This window comes from Corvus brachyrhynchos, unplaced genomic scaffold (assembly GCF_000691975.1).
Source record: "Corvus brachyrhynchos isolate BGI_N302 unplaced genomic scaffold, ASM69197v1 scaffold92, whole genome shotgun sequence".
Taxonomy (NCBI): Eukaryota; Metazoa; Chordata; class Aves; order Passeriformes; family Corvidae; genus Corvus; species Corvus brachyrhynchos.
The window spans coordinates 45414-67711 of record NW_008236973.1 but is presented as its reverse complement, the minus strand read 5'-3'; the positions used below and the strand labels follow the sequence as shown (position 1 = coordinate 67711).

The 22298-nt window shown below is 35.9% G+C and overlaps 1 protein-coding gene across 1 annotated transcript in view; it reads left to right on the top strand.

The window, feature by feature from the left end:
• Positions 1-22071, top strand: part of LOC103611781 (fibroblast growth factor 14) — a 318317-nt gene extending 296246 nt beyond the window's left edge. Inside the window, exons 2-3 of the mRNA XM_008629348.2 lie at positions 12013-12123; positions 20281-22071. Coding sequence (XP_008627570.2) covers positions 12013-12123; positions 20281-20411 — 242 coding nt within the window. The 3' untranslated portion in view covers positions 20412-22071. The remainder of the gene's footprint in view (positions 1-12012; positions 12124-20280) is intronic.
• Positions 22072-22298: the final 227 nt, after the last annotated feature.

Genomic DNA, 22298 nt, shown 5'->3' with positions numbered 1-22298 from the left:
GGTTGAATTTTTGTAGTATAGGTAGGTCTCCTAACACAACATAAGAGTGAATGAGCTGCTGTCTGGAGCTGGCCATAATTCTGGCCCAACCAGATCAATCTGACAGGACTGGAGCTGAGTCTTGGGGTGGGGGTGAAAAGACTTGTCCAAAGTGTGGAGAGCATTAGTGCATCCAGAGTGTGAACAGGTCTGAAGAGCACATGATATATGTTTTGGGTGGATAAGTAAGCTCTCTTGGGTGTAGTTAATTCAGTGCATTTTTGGCCTGTCCTTCAGAATGAGCTACCTGTTTCTCACTACTCCATCTTGAAAGAGTTAAAAATCACTAGCTCCAGGGAAGATGTCCATACGTGGTTAGAGGAATGTCACCTCTTACTTTATTGGGAGACACCAAGGAAGGACGTCTGGAATTTGCCTCGTTTAGTATCTTCACACATAATTGGACATCTGTAAGAAATTAAGAGATGATGCCAGACTTGACAAGGAATGATGATGCTGTTAACTCTTTTAGCCAAGCAGACAGTGAAAGCAGGAGCCATAGTTATGTAAGTGTTGTGGCTCAGCAGCCTTGAGGAATATGTTTTGGTTCGGGGTTTTTCGTCAGTTTTGTATTACACATCTTGAGAGAAAATACACATTTGAAACTGCCATGGTTCTTCAGTCTGACTCACTACTTTGCAAAACGCAGCTGGATGGCTGATGAAGTTGCCGATGGGTTTGGCTCTTTGTGCTTATATACCTCTATGACACGACCTGAAATTATAGACTGCACTGAATTTCCTGGTAGCTACAAGGTGAAGTTTGTATCTTCTGTTAAGTTCACAGCCTGAAGAGAATCTGTTTCTGTAAATTTGTAAAGAATGACATATGTGACTGAAGGCAAATTTGTTTTATTTGTATAAGCTTACAAATCTATTTTGTTATTAAAGTTAAGATGTGATTAGGCAGCAGGGTAGAGTGTTATCTTCTTATGTCCTCTTGAATAGTCAGCATTGTTGGATGTGCACAGCTGGAAAACAATACCTGAACAAGAATAAAGCTGGGAAACAAGAAAGGAACGAGAGTACAGTAGGTAGGGAGTGAAAGACAGCATGTGAGAAATTGTGGAAGGAAGGCCTGTAATCTGAACATGTTAAGAAAGTACATATGGCAGATGCATAGCCATGATGAGAAAGCTGCACTGGAGGGAAAGCAGGTTGAAAAAAAACAGATCATGCAATCACTGTAAAATTGCACTAGATAGGATGGGAGATTCCTTATCAAGCTCTTATTTTTTATTTCATTTTCAGTTTATATATTTTAAAGCTATATGTTCTGGTCTGTGTTTTAATAAAATTTAGATTCAGAGATTGAAATCTCTGTTGGTGTTTTTGCGGTATTTTTGGGCAGGTCATCATCAAAACATGAACCAACTTTGAGCTAAACAGGAGCAAGCTCCTCCAAAACCTAGCAGATATTTTCAATCTTGAGATACTTTATACAATACTTTCATTTTCTGTAGGTGACAGTGAGTGGCTGAGTAGTCTCTTCTGAACCTCCATTATATCATAAAAAGATTCAGAACTGGAAGATTTACTCCTTATTAGTGAATAATCAAGTTGATCTGAAGTGATTCTGCACATTTTCTCATAGATGCTATGATTATAGTTCTGAATATTTTCTGGTTAGTAGCTAAATATCTGGACTAAATAGTGTTTCCAAAACATTCACAGTAATCTAAACGGTTTTGTTTGGGGATTTTTTTATCTGTTATTTTTCCTCTAGGAGCATTAGCTAGAATAAATGGAATTTGCCAGTTTTAGCCGTGCCTTTTTTTCTTGCTACAGTCAGTCTTGAAAAAAGACTGAGAAGAGAAGGAAGGCTGGTGTGCTGAAGTCCCTCAAAGAGGTTCTAGTTGAGTGACTGCCTGTCACAGTTTCCTGTGATTGTCCTGTATCATTAGTGTCAAATTCTACTGATTTCCTTAAAGCCCAGATCCTGGGGTCATGTAACTTCACAATAATTTGTTTTCTTTCTGTGTATCCCAAGTTTTCTTGGATAGTGAGATGGGGAGAAGACAAAAAAGCCTTGAAGGCGTGGCCCAAAACCTCAAACTCAAAAAATAGGCAGAGAGTAGCTTCAGTAAAGAGGTATGGTTTTGTCATACCGATGATAGAAGAACTTACTCTCTTATTCAGAATTCTAAAATGTTCAGACTGTGTTCTTCAAGTGCAGGGGATTATTTTCTTGTCTCTGAAAATCAGTTTTCCAAGGTTCTACTCTTAGGATTTCTGAATTGTGTTTAATACCAGAGATTATAAAGCCTTGCAATCTGCAGGCTGAATGGACTTTTCTCTTTCTCACAGGGAGAATTTGGGAAAAAATTAGCTCAGGAAACCAAAGCAGCCAGGCATTGCTTCTCTTTCTGTCTCTCCATCTCACTGCATTCTCACAAATAAAATGTACAAGTGCTTGTGTATATGGTAGAATAAAATATAGGAAAAAGTCTGTTATTTCTTCCCTGGTTAAAGAGCATTCCCAGGTAACACTTAGTTACACATTAACTTCATATTTAGTTTGTCTTGCTATTTTCTGGTTCAAAGAGTTCTTAATAATCCATTTCCAGTAACTCATGTCCTTTCTTCGGTATATAATTTTTTAAAAAAATAAATAAATGAAAAAAACAGAAGACCCTCAATTATACTTCTTTTTAGTAGTACTGCCTCATTTTCACCTCTGTTGCTTTTAGTAGTTTTGGAGGTTATAAGTGAAAACAGCAACCCTTTGTGAAAGAGGAATGTAATGCCGTATAAAATGTTAAAAAATTGTTAATGACACTGTATGTGTAATGATATTAAAAATTCTTTTGTAGCTCTTCTATAAGATTTAATGCCAGTGCATTCATGCTTTCCTAGACAAATAAATATTTTTCTAAGTAAATAAGGCATTGTATTCATACTAACAGCACAAACAGTCTGCTTGTCTGATGGAACCTCTGTAATCTTGCTTATACAGAAACAATAATGTTCTTAACTAATAACTGATACGGAAATATATTTGTTTCCTTTTCACAATGGGATTATCCATTTCTCAATCAATTTTCCTTTGGATTCCTGCATCTCCAGTAATATTGCTTGTTCATGAAGAGGACTGAAATGCAGTTTGCACTTAACAGATCTCACTTTGCTGCGATTTCTTTGTAAACAAATTTTGTCTTTGTAAACAAATCTGTTCAAACTGTTGGTGAATGAAATGGTTTGACAATGAGGATATATGTTAAAGCATGAGGATTAAATACTAATATATAAAAATACATGATGTTCTACTAAGTAAAATCCTTTTTACTTTTTTAAAGGTTATAAGGCAGCTTATTGATCCAAATTTTTCACAGTAAATGTTTTCCTGTCCAATATAAAAAAGAAATCCCTTTGTTTTGTAAATTATTGAACACTAAATTGAAATGTAATTGTTTTATCAACATCTTAATTTCCTTTAGAATGAGTTTTTTAATCTGAAACAGGTTTATTTATCTTTGGTTACTACTTAATGCTTTTATTTTGTTATTAATCAGGAGTTTACATTTGTGCACTAATTTGTTAGTACTGATGAAAAAGGATAATTCCTGTTTCTTTTGGCTTTCTGATTTATATATTTAAACCTGCACAAATCTCAACTCAGTCTACTCAGCTCAACAAACTGTCATGTGGAAATGACAACCTGTGATTTTTGTAACTTTATAAAATGTAGTAATGTATCTGTGGTGGCAGTAAAAAAAAGAGACTGCTACAATAGGAGATATTTGAAATCTGCTCCACCTGAAACCAGGAAAACTTTTAAGTTGTTCAGCTATCAAAGAAAATTTAATTTTGCTCTGCAATGTGTCTCTGACACATCTTATGAGAAAAAATCTTACAGGGAGTGGCTGAGGGAGCAGAGGTTGTTTAGACTGGAGAAAAGGAGCCTCAGGGGTGACGACATCACCCTCTACAACTGCCTGAAAGGAGACTGTATCCAGGTGGGGGTTGGCCTCTTCTCCCACGTAAAAAGTGGCAGGACAATAGGAAATGGCTTCAAGTTGTGCCAGGGAAGGTTTAGGTTGGATATTAGAAAAAAATTCTTCACTGGAAGGATGAAAGCATTGAAATAGACTGCCCCAGGAAGTGGTGGAGTCACCATCCCTGGAGGTGTCTAAAAGACACGTAGATGAGGCACTAAGGAACATGGTGGTGGACTTGGCAGTGCTGGGTTAACGGTTGGCCTTAGCAGCTTAAAGGTCTTTCCAAACTACATGATTCTATGATCCTATGTCTTGCAATTCCTAATGATTCTATATTTTGCAATTTCTAATTACCACTTCCTAACTAGGACAAATCTCCTTTGTCACAGTACATTGGCAGTGCAATTTCTGTTTTTCTCCAATTTTTAGACTAGTCAGTAAACTAAAATTTCTTGAATATAATATGAATGGCTTATTACAGTATTTTGAGCCACTGGCAAGAAAATAAAAGTAAATATGATCCTCTATGCTCTTGACAAACATATTTCAGAAGTGATGGTTTTGCATATCTGAAAGCAGAGGGAATACACTTCATTATGTGGACTTTTATGTATTCTGGCAAGAATTAAATAAAGTTAATTACAAGTTAAAGACCTCAGCCACTTGATATTACAGAAGCCTCCTGAATACAAAAATAGAAAATGGAATGCGGTGTAGAATTCAATACTTGGCATTCGAATTATCCTGTTAATTCTCTCTCCATTAACCATTACTCTGATGGCTTTGAATTCTTGTAAAATAGATTGTTTAGGCACTTTAAAATTTAGTTCTAAGTCAGTTGGTGAAAGAAATAGAAGCTGACTTCAGATATTTAATTACTTAATGATGCGGCATGCAAGGAGATAAGTAGTAAAGGTAGTAAATACAAATGCAATGTTCAAACATTGACTTCTAAAAATAGAAATTATTTAGGAAGGGGAGTATCAAATTAATTCTTTTGTAAGTTAGGTGTTATGTGAAATATATTCAGTTACATTTGTAAAGGTCATCTATGACCATCCTATTGTGCTTTCAATGTTCAGTGACATCTTCAGAGAAATCTCATTCTTAAATCCCATTTATTTACTGATTCCAAGGGCAGTGCATTAGTCAAATTTTATACATAGCTTAAGTGGTAATAGAAGCTGCCATGTTGTGCTTTGGTATTTTTTGAGTGTGAGAAAAATTATATTTGGCGTTTGACAAAAGCTTTTTATAGAAAGGTAACAAAGTAGAGATTATTGCTAATTGAAGGTACAGAAATTACTTAATTCTGGGATCTATTGCTTGATGCTTTTTTTTCCCAAGAGGAACATTAAACAATATTTTGTATAATGTTAATGTTTTGCTGTTAGAATTCAGAATCAAGAATATGCTAGGTAGAACTATGATGGTCAGGTATAGGAAGGGCTTCAAAACAAAATACTAGAATGTTATTTTATCTAAGTTCCTAACGTTCAGTAAGACATATTGGGTATTTTTTAGGCTTATGTAAAATGAAAAGAACAAATAAAAACTGTAATAGCAAGATTTCTCTAACATGGAATTTAGACAGTAGAATTTTTAGGATTTCAAAGTAAATTGAGAAGGTGAATATAGTTGCAAAGATGGGGCTTTTTCATCAGTGGAAGTTGATGCTTTTTAGTTAAATATATTAAACTGTGACTGATGCTATCTAAGTAAGCTTGGAAGTAGAGACCAGCTTTTTCTCCATATTCCTGTGTATAACTTAAGCTTAGATATCATTTAGATATTAAGAAAGTGGAGATCATTGAATTTTAGTGTAGTAGGAGAAACATGGGTCAAAAGTGGAAGGCAGTGTTCAGGCAGGAATTTCCCAACAAATCCATGTGTTGCAAGATCAGAACCATTAGAATTATACAATGTGTCCAGTAGGAAGATAAATGGAAATTATTAAATGAATTTACTAAAATTAAACTACCATGGCCATGTAAATTGTGATTTTGGAACAAAGTGATTTCTGAACAACCTAAACTTCTTCCCTTTCCAGCAAATACACTCCAAAAATAATATGTCTGGTAAAGGAGGCTGTTAATTATTATGCTGTAGACAAGTATATTAAATCCAATCACCTTGTAAATCTGAACAGATATAGATTATCCCAGCTAGAAGCCAAGTTCCTGTAACTCTATGGATGATCAAATTTGTTCAAGTAAAACCATATAGCAAGAAACAAGTCTTATGTAGTTTGAAATGCACTGTGAGACCCAGAGCCAAAATGTCAGTGCCCACAAATGGAAGGGAGCGCATTTTGCAGTTAACATAAAAACATTTTCAACACAAAGGCAAGGATACCAGCACAAAGGGGGCTTTCAAGAAAAGCAACCATTTTTCAGAACTCCAACCTGCTTTCATAGTTTACTGAGAAATTTCATAAATGCTGTGGAAGTGCCAGTGCCAATGACAATGACAGAGCAGGAACGTAGGAGGACTTTCTGTCTTTTAACCGCGCTCTCAAAGTGAGGTTCTGCAGGAGATGAGCTTGTGATGTGAGACATAAATGGACAAAAAGTAGAGTTAAAAATAAACACCAAAGTTGAGTGCCCTGTAATCATCATGAGAACGGAAAAATAAGTGAGCAAAGAGAAAGCCACCTCGTTTCAGAACAAGTACTATTATTACTTATGGGAACAGGGAATAATGGAAGCTATTGCTTTTCTGAGTTCACATTATGTGCTTTTCTCTTCTGCCCTGAATAGAGCAAAACTTTCTTTCAAAAATATTTTTCTTTCAAGTTTTTAATTAAATTTTAGTTTTCTGATGCACATTGTGAGATACTGAAAAAATTATTAAAATGAGAGAGCACTAAAATAAAATAATAACATATAAAATAAATGTCCATATTTTATCATTTCCTATTAACAATGAGAGAAAGTAAAAACACGATCAGAAACTTGGAAACATTGAGACACCAGGTGATAGGACAGTCTAATAAAGGAGTTAAGGAGTGTATAAAGATTTTGAATGTAAGAGCTGTATCACTGGAACAGCTGAAGGCTTTAATAATGAAGGATGGTTTCAGATGCCTATTTAGGATTTTATCACCTTTAAATGAAGTACAAAGTTCTGTATTTTGAATTCCCCATTGGCAATGTACTTGCTTCAGGAAGCTTGCCTTTATGATTGTGTAACACACATTTCAGAGGACCCTGCACTTTATGTGCTGGAATGACGATGTAAGGCTTGCCAAAAACAAGGCAAAATGTAGTGTTATAATCTATAACAACTGTACCTGTTTGAGTACTGTTGAAATTGAACATAAGCAATATGCTTGAGAAGAAGATGACTTTTGGAAACTGGGAAAAGCATTACAGCAGGAACTGAAATACCTGAAATGATAATCCAAAAAAGAAAATGTAATTTTTACATGGCATTTTTTCCCTGCTTCCAGAGTTGAATTGCTTAGTGGAAAGTTTCTGAAATACTAAGCACTACAGAGACAAGTTTGAAGTTTTAAAAAGTATCCAGACATTGAAGCAACAATAGGTTTCTGTGCAGAAGTCAGTGAGGGGTTGAAGATGTCTTGAACTCTGGTATAGTGGATGGGGTCTAAGGTGCCTGCAGGGGGGTAGTTAATTATTTATAAACTAGAGATGCTTTAGCAAGAGACATGGCAAGAATTCCAGTCCAGCACACCCTGCACACACACTACTGTTAGAGTACTCTTGTGCGAGAAGTCAGGAAGCCCTTTTGCACTTCCCAGGGCTTACAAACTAATGAGAAGATGTGTCTGGAGGGAATGAAACACTCTGGACTTTGGGTGGGTATTTTACTTTCCAGCTTCCAAAGAAATCTGCTGGTTGCAGGATTTTGGGGGGTTTACTTTGTTTTTAAAATCTGAATACATATGTTGGGGTTTTTTTATATTTCAATACAGCTTAATAGATGAGGGAGAAGATTCCTAACAAAAGCTGACCATAACATCAGCAAGCAAGATATGACAGCCAAGTCATGGTAACTATCAGCGTACCATAAATCTTAAAGAAAAAGGTGCTCTATTTTTTTCCTGGACCAATGTGAGTGGTACTTTTAGCACTGAAATATCCAAAAGTGAGAACTGCAGGATGGAATTGTGAAGAATAAAGGACAAGTAAAACATGAAGGACCTGGGTTACCAGTTGTTATCATGAGTTTGATGCTCTGCTATCTGAGCAGAATGTACTTCTAAATACTGGCTTTTACTTGGCCCACTGAGCAACTCATTTTGTGAGAGACTGGTAGATGACTGGATACTGCAGTTTATTCTCCATAAGAATGTGAGTTGATGTGAGACTCCCCCCCCCATCAAGCATTTGCTTGTCAGCAGGCTTTTATTTAGGATCTTTGCACAGAGGAGGGAGGAAATAAATAATGACAGTAAAAAAAAGCCTTCCTCTGGTAAAAACGAAAAATTAAAACTCCAGTGGATGCTAAGGGACTAATTTTTTAAATATACAATAGGCATATTCGCCACTGTTCTTTTAGCATTTTAAGTTCGTCTATGTCTTAACACTCATATTTAATGATTTTTTTTCCCCTTGTTTATTTTAAATCTGTAGTTTCTAAATCTGTTCTGGCAGTGTGTTGGAGTGGGAAAGTACATGCTAAAGCCATTCTCTCTGTGAACAGAAAATATTCACAATTCAAAACATAAAGTGTCATAATTTTTCTAGAGCAAGAGTTGCACTCAGCCTGTCGTGAGTTAATGCCAAAGCCATTTTTGTAGCCACTATTTGAGAGAGAAGACATCTTAATTAAACTCTGCCTTTGTTGAGGACATCAGAAAAGCTACTGACAGAGTGTTCATGCTAACTGCAATCATCCATCCTTGTCATCACCACTGACAAGGAAAAAAAAGCAAGAAAAGTGGGCTGCAAGTGGCTGCTGTCACACAGATTGCTGTGAAAGAGAGTCTTGAAGAGTTGTTGCTTTGTCCATTCAGTATAGCTTTGAATTTTAAGAGACAACCTTTAATAACAACAAGTCAGAATAATTTTTCCCAACGTAGGACATTGCTGAAATGTCATGCTGAACTGTTCAACCTCAGAAGTCAAGGTGCAAAATAAGATTGCTTAAAAATCATTAGGAGATGTTGAACTGTCTCTTAATTTTTGATGCATGGTGAAGTTTGCTTTTTTTAGTTTCATTTCCCCTGAAATCAAGGTGTTTAAAATTAAATAGAAATTACATTGTTCACAAAATAACCTCACTGCAGCAGCTGGGATTTTAAGAGAACTAGTAGCAAAACTTCTATAATAAAATCATGGGAGCTGGGAGCTCTTAGGTGAGGTTGTATGCTCTCCTTCTGTTTGTTTGTGGTTTATTTTTTTACTGTATTTTCTTGCCATTATCTTTCTTTCACATATGGGAAGATAAAAGCGAGTGTGGGGGCTAAAGGGTAAGAATAAATGCTGCTCTGTCTGTCTGTCTGCATCACTGTGGTGAGAATTAAAAAGGTAACACACCCAGAACACTTGTGGACAGGCAGCACCAATCTTCTGCTGTTGTTTCTGGGCATTGCTGCTCACTACTGCTGTCCAGCAGACAGCAAAAAGAAAAAAGAATTAAAAAGTGTGGTCAACAAGCATTTGAGAAACTCATTTGTAAATCACCTGAAGCTAAGACTGTTCCTGTAATATTATTAAGAGACAAAGGGTAGATAAAATGATACGGAAATACAGGGACTAGCAGATTTCTCTTCTCTGCTTGCTGCTCAGGTGTCTCAAAAAGGGTCTGAAAAAGTAATTTATCTTTCTGCAAGGGGAAGAGATAAACTTCTTGCCTGACAGGATTGTCTGCTTCATCTTGGAGATATTTACCTTGAAGCTGTATGGAGCAGTCTTATTATGACTTGCATCAAGGTTGATGTGTCATTTCACTTTCATTCAAATATCATTTTGGATAACTGGTAAAGCAGGTTAAATAATGCTTTTGATGAAAACAGACAAATGATCATTAGAAAGTAGATTTAATTTGTCAATTTAGAAAAATGAATGGAATGAGTATAAAGAACAACTTTGAAAGCGACTTCTAAGTTTGACGTTTTTCCCTTGAAGCAGTAGATGTAAACAGCTGGTGACAGTGAGTTGACTGTACTTTGCCTTCCTATGAAACTTTGCACTAGAAAGGGTCGATAAAAAATCACTTATTCATGATTCCTTGGGAACAGAAAGTGTTTTTCAAAATGCTGATGTTTTTCCTGTAAATAATTTTTAAAGATCTAGTTTTAATAATATTTTTACTATACTTTTATTTAGTCTTTAAAGATGCCTTTTTAATAAGTGTTAACCAAGCATGTCAGTTTGAAAGTACACATTGAAAGCCTACTTTGACAGGAATAGTGCCTATGTAAGAGGAACTCACTTTTCATTTTTAAGTTATGAAAATACTTTTGAATTACCTGATGAAGTTGATGGAGACAGTACATTCAAATGAATTACAGTTTAGCATGTTTAAAAATTTTAAAAATATTTGTTTCTGAGTATTCATATATAAAGACAAACTTATGCAAATGTAAAAATTACCAGAAAGCAAAATTTGCAGTTAAAATAAATTTTAAAAAATTAAGTTGTAATATGCTTATATGTTGATCTTCAGTTGTTAAATTATTTATTTCCATGCCTCAGAAGTCTTATGGTGTTACTGTTTATAGTAACAGTTTTTAGTATATTTACAGTTTAATCTTCTATTTTTAATTTAGATGGGCTTATTGTTTAATATGACTTCGTAATTTGGATATTCAATAAAAACATTTGCAGGATAATTTCATAGGACTGAATCTCTATAGAAATTTCAGTACATACCACTTAGAGGCAGTTTTGTTTATTACTGTTTATTTTCACATCCCCTTAGGATACTCTAAGTAACTCAGCATGATTAATTGTGAGAGCAATTATACACAAATTTTGTATTCTGGCCACAGGGTTGCATGAAAATACTTTCTGTCTTCCTTCAAAGTTCACGTTTATTTTATTACATATCTGTATCAAAGTATTTATGAATTTAATGCATTACAGCAGGGCTAAGCATGATATGATATAGATGCTTTTAATGCCAACCTTCTCACAAATTTATGTACTGGCGGCCTGGAACTGGGCCTAATAGTTAATGTTTGACAATATTAATACTGATATCACACAGAGGTAGTTCTGTTGATTTTTTTGAAGATGTGATGTCTTCTTTCTCTGAATCACTTTTACAACAGCTCAGTTTGTGATTTGGTAAGGCAACATCTATGCTGTGAATCAAAAACTTTGTGACTCGGCACTCCCTGCCCAATTCTTGGCAATTTTCATGAATGCAGCGTATTTAATGGAGTACCTTCGTTGTTCAGCTACCTGGATTTCTTGTAGCTTTAGCTTACTGAGAAGTTTTTCAGCTTTTTCCTTCTATTGAACATGGGTTATGTCTTGCCCTGATTGTGGGTGTTATTCCCTGGGGGTGGGAGAGGGCAGGTGACTTGAATCTGCTTCTAGTTTGGTTAAAATATTTTGGGAACTTCAGATGGTACTGTTGTAAATTATACCAGATAGGTTTACCACTTTTGATAGGAAAGGAAACAGGTCTTTTCAACCCAGTTTCCCTAAAACTTACGTGCAGTACAATAAGTTGCTAACATATATGAATCGAGTAAGGTTTTTCAAATGTTTTGTTAGTTTCTGTAATGGGCTATACTTGTTGCTGAAGTCTAAAATTTTTTTGCAGGGCTTAATATGGTTTAAGCTTTTGACTGTGGGTATTTGGGGTGTTCTTTTTTTTCTCTTTCACCTGTATTAATGATAATCAAGGATGTTGGAGGCAGAGAACAGGACACAGAACTGAGCTAACAACACTCTGCAGAGAGATTTTTCTCGATCTCCATCAGCACACATCCTATTGTAGTACTTACTTTTAAGACAGCATTGCTGCTTCACCAAACTTCCTCCTACAGTGAGAGAAGTAGGGATAACTCTTGGAAAAAGTTTTGAGGCAAGTGACAAAATATGTTTGTCTTTCAGATCCCCAGCTCAAGGGTATAGTGACCAGGTTATATTGCAGGCAAGGCTACTACTTGCAAATGCACCCCGATGGAAGTCTCGATGGAACCAAGGATGACAGCAGTAATTCTAGTAAGTGACTGCCCCAGGGGAATGTCTTAATCGCACACGCAGATCGCATCGCTCGAATGTGTATGCACAGGCACCATGTTAATGCCTTTGGAGGGGTTCTGAATGTGTTTTGTTCCAAAGAGGAGGGTTCTGTCTGTTTGAACCACCACCAGCTGATGACCACCAGCATGGCTCATGCAGGACATTGGCCTAAATGTTCTGCCTCTGAAGGGGAAGGCATAAGTGCTCATGCACCTTAGGAGGGAGATATTTAGGCCAATGAATGTCTTCTGGTAATTTTATGAAAGTGGTAAAATTATAATAAAAGAATTTTTTTAATTAAAGCTCTTTATCTAACATAAATTTCTTATATTCCAATAAATAACAATGAAATAACAAGAGATGGAAACTAAATTTCCCTGAAAAATCTGAATTTACAAGCAAATAAATGTATGCTAAACTGTCAAAGTCCTTAATAAAACACATGCTAAATTACCTTGCTGAAGGTACTAAAAATTCTGGGGCTAAAAATCCTACAGTCCCTCCACCAGCAAGAATTCCAATGATGTTAAGAGATTTTCTGCCACTGCAGAGACTGCAACAGTGGCAGTTTTTAAAAATATTCCAAACAAAAGAGGTCTTTAAAGGCCATGTGGGCTGCTGCTTTGGTATGCTTTTCCTATGATACTGCCACATATTTTCATTCAATGAGCATATATATGTTTGATAACTTAGCTGCAAATGGTAATTAAACAAACCTATTCTTACTCTAGAAACATATGATTTGTATTTTGTTTATTTTAATTATCATGACATATTTAAGTAACATTTCTGTGTCATCTTGAATTTTATTTTAAGCACTTTTAATACACAATATTTATCTTCTTGTTATGCACACATAAATAACCCCTTAGTTTCCTTAAAAATGTTGGAATTAGGCTGCAAAAATTAAGGTATTTGGGGTTTCGGCTTTACATTGGTAAGGTCTTGATTTTAATTGATGCACAGCTGTCATTTATAACACCTTTCATCAGCACATCGCATGATCATCTTTTGTTGTTTGTTTTGGTTTTTTTCTAACTGAGAAAAATTAGATAATATATTTTGTTGTGTATCTCTCTGCTTGTTTTCCAAGTATTTTTGTTTCCCTCCTTTGCCCTCCCCATCCCACCCCCATCCTTAATTCTTTTCTTCCCTCAATGTGTCCATCTGTCATCCCCACTTCTGTACTGAAGTACATACTAAGACCTTAAGCAAGACAAGATTATTATCACTTTTTTAGAAGCTTTGCCTAGATGAGGTCTCAGAACTGTCTTAGGGTATAAGTGCGTATCTCTCTCCCTCTGCCCATCTCTCTTATTTTCAGCTTCAGCGAGAAGGTGTGTATGACTGCAACAATTTTCTAATGTTTTATTGTTATTTCTGAGAGGTTTTTTAACTCTTAGATCTCTATGGATTTGGAGCCTTTACAAAGCTAGACCGCAGTGCCTTACTTTTCTGTTTTTGGTGTTGTCAGCTTCACAAATTGTCCTCTTTTTTTATTTACTCTTTCTCTCCCCTCTTCTGTGCATTTCTGGTTTTCCATCTCTATGCCTATCTCCCTTGTTCTTGTTTTACCAAAATGCAGAATGAATAATCTATATCATAAATATTCTGAAATATTGAACTTCTCAAAACTCAACCAAATTTCATATAGCAGTATTTTGTATAAATATTGTTAGATAATTTGATTTTCTCCAAAATTATTTTCTGGCTATAAAGGTGTGGGGTTTTGGTTTTTTTTCCATAAAGTCATTTTTTTCTGTCTTTCAGTGGTGTGATTTTTTTTTTTCTTAACTAGTCCAATTTTCCAATATTTTTTATTAAAGACAGTTTAGAACAGAAGAATGCAAGATTACTGTGTTTGCCAGGAAGGCCTACAGTCTCCATTGGAAATTTTGCTGGTATATATGTATCAACACTATATTAAGAGCCAAAAAGATTTATCTACTTGGTATATTCATTAATGTATGAATATGTGTTTGTTTCTTTTGCGCTGTTAGTTTTTTCCCTTTCCACTCTGTTTCCTTTCATTTCCTGTTTAATTTTTTTTCTATTGCTTTTGTTTATTGCAGCATATGTTGTTTTTCCTTCTCTCACTTTAAAACAATAATTTTCTCATGGATAGAATTTCTAGTATTTTGATATTTTATTTTGTGAGCTTCTTAGCATGATAATTTCTGTCTGAGGCTTACAAGTGAAGAAGTTTTGGCAGCTGCCCAACGGAGAAAATCCTGCTTCTGACTGTGGTGCTTGCAGGCTGCCTATTTAATGTGCTCAGTGGGTGAAGGGATGGACATGTATTAGCTGTCTGTAGGACAGATAGAATATTTACCTGGATAATGAGGATGACTTCAATTTAAAGTGTATTTCATAAAAAAAAAAGAAATACAGACTGCCAAAGGGTGTGCATCTCTGCCAGCCTTCCACCTGTCTTCTGCACTATTCACCGTCCCTGAAGAGAGCCCACTGAGTAACTGGGTGTCAGAGAAGCCAGAGGGAGCGAGGAGTGAGGGAGAGAAAAAAGATGCAATTTCTTTTTTGTCTTCAGCAAGAAACTGTTTGAAGCTTAGTCATGCTGCTACTTTTTGTGCTGCTGCCATGTATTCTGTGTCAAGCAGTTAGAGGTGTACTTGAAATTAAAACTCCCTCAAGTGCCTATATCATTTTGTACTCATTTTATATGTATGTCAGTAAACATAAGTTACACACTTTTGGAGTCACAGTGTTATAGAGAGGTAGCTCAAACTAAGACTAAGGTGGTTTTAAAGCTTCTCAGTAGTCTCTTTAATGTGACTCTTTGCTTCCATCTGAAGTCAAAATGAGTTGTACCAGTGGTTTTAGTAAGCTGCTCATTGTCCCAGTTTGAGTAAAGGCTAAAGACTGCAGAGAGAGATGGCAATACTTTTAGTGTTGTTATCACTGTGCGCAAATGCTTGCATGAAAAAGGAAGAAAGATGTGACATGTAATTGCATCCCTGAATGTACTTTCATCTGCTCATGTTGATGGCCATGATATTAGAATCCAGCCTAAACAGACCAACAGGTTTCAGTTCATTGCTGTAATATCTTTTTATAACTTTTCTGAGTTAATGATGTTTCATGAAACAATGGTAATAAATGCACCTATTGCTTAATGGTGCTGAGTTTCCTTAAATCACTTCACCAAATCAAGGCTGTTAGCCAAACAATCTTGTGTGTACAGTCTGTATTTTTTTTTTGCCCTGCTCTCAGAGATATCTTGTTTTAGTTTTGTTTTTTTTTATTTTCTCTAATGCCTTACAGTTTCTGGTTTGCTTTTGTGTCTTGCTTGCAGCAAAGGGCAGGAGCAACTGTAGTTAAAGCTGTAGCTGTGGTTACTGAGGTCCTACTCAGTGTAGCTGTCATTATCTCACACTGATTTTCCTGGATTTTACAGGTGCAAATGCAACTTGCTTCACTGGCCTCATCATTATTACTTAGGAAACACAAGCTACTACACAGAACTCATAAAGAAATAGAAGCTATTTTCATGTGTGCTTGTAGTAACAAGCATTACATTCTCCTCCTGTCCTCCCCACCTACACCAGCTCATTTTTAGGCTTTGGTCTATCTTCAAAGTTTTGTCTCATGAATGAAGGGTAGGTTTAGTAGGAAGACTAATTAATTTGAGAAACAGAAAATTCCAACTCTAATTTCTGAGATTGAAACCCTGAATCTTGCAGCTCTATCACTTGTTTTAATTCACCTAGAGTGTATCTCAGGCAACAATCACTGAAAAAATGCAACATAGATTATACTTTCCTTCATAGGAACCGTCAAATGTTGCAATTTGTGCCTCTTATGAAATTTCAGTCGTGTTTATACCATGTTTATAATATTCTCTAATTGAAAGAGCAGTACTCATTGGTAGTCTTATTTCATAAACTGATAAATAAGAAAGTGAACCTTATCCAAGAAACTTTGATTTGGCTGTACTGTGCACATCTTTTATGATGCTGCAACATGCTTTACCTCCTTTGTGGTGCTTCGTACCTGGTATTGTTGCTCTTCAAGAAATCCTTTTAAAAAACCATTTAACATTTCTTTATTTTCATCTTTTAATGAATGCATGCTTCTAATGGTCCATTTATATCTTCCAAATTGAATGTGGAAGTATTAACTTTTTAATGTCTTTATAAAATACCTACCACTATCATATTTTGGTTTGAAGATACTCATAAAATAATCTTTACAGCACCCTTGAAAGGTAAAGGAGATAATTAGATAGAAATAAAGCACATAAAGATTAGGAAAAAAACACCTGCAGTGCTGTTAAATTTGGATTAATGAATGTTAATTTTGGATTACTGCACTGAAATATCTGCCGCCTGATACTTGCACTGGTTTTTACTCAAGTTTGTCTTCAAAGAATTATACAGGCATTTAATCATCTATTTACACCACCTCTGGGAGTTAGATAAGCCTGTTTCTCCCACTGGCATAATCTTAGTCTGATAGGGTCAATGTTCAGTCATGCTCAGAAAAAGTTTTAATTATGTCTTCTGTAACATCAGGCAGGTGGAATGGGTTTGCTCCATAAGAAATGCATGGACAAACCTCTCAACAGCAACCTCCTTGCAGTCATTGCCAATCTAAAAGATGTTTTGCTGGAGTTGTCATTTTTGTCTGTGGGCCTGCAGATGAAAATAAATTAAAGAAATGGTTACTTTGATCTGATTGGACATTTGGTGCTGTGGAAAGTTTTGTTAACTGTCACGAGGGCAGTGTGCATGCAGAAGAGGCTGCAAGTTTGTAACTCTTAAGCCATCGGTTTATAGCAAGATCTTGAGAAAAACAGGGAGCTGTAATAGCAATTTTCTTGTAGCTACAAGTCAGCTGTACCTCAATAGACTTTCACGAGCACATGGAAATATCTGAATTCAGGCATTTCAGATTTCAAGTTAATGGACTGTGTTGGTATAACACAAGAGAAGGAAAAAGTTATGTGGCGGTTTTGTGTTTTGCTCAAGAAAGGAGTGACTGCTTATAAAAAAAAAGTGGACTCAAACTTTTGCTAAAACTTTTTGAGGATTAGAATCCAACTCAGATCGGGCGTTCCTGCAAGTCTCCTCCATGAAACCTAAACCAATAATCCTTTTTCATGCAAGTTGTTCCTGCTAACTGTCCCCACTCTCATTTTCTGATATTCTTGCGGTGGGAGTAGGCTTGCAGGCTTAGGAAAAGGAGGAGAACCCAAATGCTTTATGGCTGTGGTTTAGATAGACTACAATGCAAAGCTAAGGGAGTGCGCACAGCACTGAAGAGGAGAAGGGGTTTTACTTGGACCATTTTTGCCAATCGGTTCCCTTGGTTTCCCTGATGTTCCCACATCTTTCTTACATTTGGAATTGCCAGGCTTTCTACTTAAGCATGCAGCATGGGAACACTGAGCACCAGGCACAGCTATATTTCCTGGGCTGTTGGAGGGTTCCCCCTCTCTCGACTCATCTGTGGACTCATTGAACTGGCTTTAGGCACATAAAGATGTTCAGGGACCTCACTCCCCACACCCCAGGTTTTGGTTTCGGATCATTTCCTTAAAGATAGAAGGGAGCAAGGGACATGGCTCTTTTTAACAACGCCCTCAGGTAAGAATATAGGTTTGGCTGTGCAGAACTGGAATGCCAGCAGACTCTGGAAGGCTTTCTGCTTTTCTCAGAGCAGGTTTTTACTAGAATGAGGGATAGCACAGGTGAATCCTAAGAATGTTTGAAATGTGTAATTGAACAATAAAATCTTGCTCAGTGAAGGGTACTGTGCAGTCAGGTTCTGGAGGAAATTGATTTTCTTTTGTCCAGCTTCAAAGTACATTAAAACCACATGCTGTGCCTTACTGGTGCATGTTTTGCTGACCTCAGTATGAAACACATTGCTGAATATTTGTCAATCAATAGCTGAATGTAGGCTGGCCTCCCTAGTTTTACTCAAGCCTGAAAGATTTTGTGAAACTTATTGAATATTCTGTGTGTGCAGAATTGCAGCAATTCGCACTCTAAAATTTTAAGGGTTTAGACTAATTACAGGAGCTCTGAAAATCTCCAATTAAAATTTGGTGGCAGTAAAAGATATATTACAAGCCCTCCACAGTGCTTTCTAAATTCACCAGCAACTATAAGCCACTTCAGTAGCTTTATAGGCTGCATTAAACACTGATGTGTTACAGGCCTGTAATTCTTGTTCAGTGGTGGTTGGATTTTTTTCTTTTTTTTTCTAGCTTTGGTGCTTTATTTTTATTTGTAATACAGAAAATAATATCTAGCATCCAGAAGTTTTGACTGAACCACTGTGACTTGGAGTTATTTTTCATTAGCTGACCTAGTTCTCATGGCTGACTTGTCTTTTGTGTTCACTTCTTTTCTTTATACAAGTATTGTTTGCTTTTCCTTCCTGGTGTCCCCTCAATTGTTTCTTCACTCCTTTAGCATGGTGTTCCTGTGCAGGTTTCCTCCTGAAATTTCTTTTCTTCTAGGAAAAAACCCAAGCTCAATTCTCCCCCTCCACAACCCACAGCAGTGATTTTGCTGGTTTTGACATTGTTTCGAGGGTAATGACTTTATAAATAATTTTAGCTCCCAAATTTTATTGAACTAAAAGCCCTCAAGCCGTGCAGTGTTTAGCCTATATACTCTTAGGATATCTTTTCTGTGAGTGCCATATTTCACTGTTTTACACCTATTAGAGAGGGAACCTTGTCTGTACCAAATATTTTTTAGTAAACAGCACTGTAATATCCTAGTGTAATGGAGAATTTTGGAAATGACAGAAATTAAAATGCTGTTTATTTGTGCTAATTCTTATAATCTCTTTTATTTTCTTTGTAAACCTGCCAAATTGTTTTCAGTTCTTCTAGAGCTCTTTTGAATATATTTTTCTTTCTACTGCTCTGGGAAGTACTCTGCTACAATTCCTAGCTTTATGTTGGCTTTGTGTGTTCCTAAAATGATCTAATGTTACACATTCTTTTTCTGCATGACAATGCCGAAGGAAAGGTGTCTCTTTTTTTTTTATAAACTCCTATCTTTCTAATAGTTAACCTATGGTTTTTTCTCAGTTGTAAAGACTTGATCATCTTCATCATAAACAAACTGTGGATTTTTGTCCTTTGACCAAACAGGAATTTTCACACCTTGAGAAATGTGTTTATCCACTGCAATTAAATTATCCTTCTTCTCTTGATTTGGGCTCTAGCTCTGGCATTCTGATTACAGATAGCCTCATACAGGATACTTTTTGGTCACACCTATGGATGTCCTTCTTAAATTTTGAGGAACTCATTGTAGGTGTTACTGTGTTCCTGAGACCTGACTTGATAGAACCATAGTCCCCACTGCATATGTTGTGCTTTTGGTTTTCATCCAAGGACTTGGGTGCCCCTGGCTCATCCACAGTGGAAAAACATTTAGCATGAGCGCTGTCTCACCGAGGTATTTTGCTCCAAGACTGATGTGTGCTTTGCATCTCATTTTCTAGCATGAGTCAGTAAACTTAGTATAGGTGTGTGCTGGCATAAGTTTTAGAAGAATTGGTTCCTGCCACCTACTTAAACAAGTTGTGTTTTTCTGTGGTGAGGCTGGTAAACTCCCACTCTTCACACTGGTCTTTTTTCAGACAGTAATCAAAGTTGTGGCTGTTTTGATTACTACAGAAGTATATAGTATTTCTAGGGTATTTGTTATTAGGTGGTTTTCTAACTATTTTCTTATTATTATGCCAAGTTCTGTATTCAGTTCAATAACATTTATGCACATTTAGAGTCAGGCACATATTTCAGTGCTTTGATGAACTATGATAAGCCTTTTTCATTACCTGACACCAGTGTCTTACTGCTTCTATCAAATATATCATTCACAAAAGCAAAGAAAAAAGAAAATTTAAATCACAGACCCCTTGACATCAGTCTTTAATGAGGACACCTCTTAACCAAAACCTTAAAAATGCCCAAGAAAATACAGAGCTACTTGCCAGAATCAGAGAAGCAAGATTTTCTGAGTGAGTCTAATTTTAAAAGCATTAAAAAATTATAGAGGAACTATTTTTTTTTCTTTTTGCTAATTATGTTTATTTGAATATTGTATTAACCGTAGCATATTTATATCTGGTCATGCTTTTCCTTCACAGCTTTATTCAACCTTATACCAGTGGGACTTCGAGTTGTCGCTATCCAGGGTGTAAAGACTGGGTTGTATATAGCCCTAAATGGAGAAGGTTTCCTCTACACATCAGTAAGTATTTTGCTGGACTCTGTTTAAGAGGCACAGCTGAACTTGAAATCTACACAGGAATGAGACGCGTGTCCACTTTTAAGGAGTTCACAATGTCTGTATGTTACACACACCGGGGTTGTGTGCAGCCTTATCTCCAGATGGGATACACTAGAAATTACTGTGTACGACGTATGAAAGTCTGCATGTTAACAATCCTAAAAAAACATACCATAGAGCTCTTTTCCTGGTAGGCTATACTGGTAGAGTGCCATATGCCACAAAGATTAGAATTTTCAATTCAATTCTCCAAAATTTTTAAATAGAGACCTGCAGTTATTTTCTTAGTGGCTTGTTGATCGGAATCCAAAAACTGCTCTAACCATTACTTTTATTGATGAGATTTATGAGTGCAGCTTCCATCTAGAAGGTCATTAACAGTCTTATGGTTTATCACCATAATCTTGTAACTGTATGCTTAGCATTATTGATTTTTTTATATCAAATGTAAGGAAAATAAAGAGCTCTGTGAGGGACTATTATCTTTGTGGAATGATCAAAGTTTAAAAAAAAACTTTTGAGTACAAAGAAGGCTGCTGGATAAAGTGACTGGAAAGATCTCAGACTGTTTATGATATTTCAATGATTTAATGCTAATCACTCAGTGCGTTGTTGTGAATATAAAATTCCTCAGTTTTGTGTAAATTTAGTGCCCTAACTTCCTTTAAAAGGCAAAGCTACTTTAATGTGAACAGGCAGTTCTGTCAGGTATTAACAAGGTGGCTTAAAGGATTTTTCATTACTATATTTTTATTGATATCTGTGTTAAATTTATGTACATAGTGCTTTTCCCATTTTTTTATGTCACATGGTTCTTAATTCCCAACTGAGTTACAACACACTTCTTTGTTTTCAGTGTCTATTGAAAGGAAATTAGAAAGATTAAGTTTCTGATGCCCTGAGGGAAAGTATTCTGTTTGTTTCAAACATACAATTGTCTTGGAAAAGCTAATTAGGAAGAAAAAATGGAACTAATCTTGAATGTCAATGTCAAGACAAAGAGAAAATTCCTTCTCAGAAAATGCCTGCTGGAAACTGCTGAAATTCCAGCAGTATGATCTACATTTTTTTTGCATTTATTCAAAATAAAAATTCTATCACAGGAAAACATGCAGTATTTGCTATCAGAAGGAAGAAAACTAGAAGGAAAAACCTCGAGCTATTAGAGAAAATTAATTACTGGCTTTCCAGTTCCATCTCATTGTGTGAGAAGTTCATTTCTGGATCATGGCATGAGCAGCATTTTTTAATGTGTTGGCACACTGAAGAATACATTCTTGCCCAGCACTGTTCCTGTAGTAAGTTCTTAGTACTCCAGAAGGAAATACAAATTTCAGAAAATGTGCAGTTTCCTGATGGTTAATTCTGAAGGGGGACCACACATGAACAAATTGTGATAGGCACTGTATTTATGTATTATTCTGGAAATGGTTCAAGTTAAATGAAGCTGAGCAAGGCAAGGAAATGAATGTTTTTATAATGTACTGCTTACTCTTCCTTGTGCAGAAAATGAAAGATGAGTGGCTGGCCCATTAAATGACAAATTTGACATATTAGAAAACACAATGGAAGACATAGTTTTGTTATGTCTACAAAATGATTTTCAACTTAAACCCTTGCCAAATAGAAAAATAATAATATTTGATCAAAAAATTTAAAGATAGTGGTTTCAAAACATCAATGCTGGTTTGATTGTTCATATTAAAGTACCTATACAGGTTTGATTGTTTCATATTAATGTATTGACAACACTGATAATACATTTTTGTCTCAGCAATTGCCTGCTTTCACCTTAAAGACTAATGCATTTGAATATAAAATGACAAAGCATCAGAGAGAAGTCTGTCTTCCCCTGAGGATCAAGATGAAGAATTA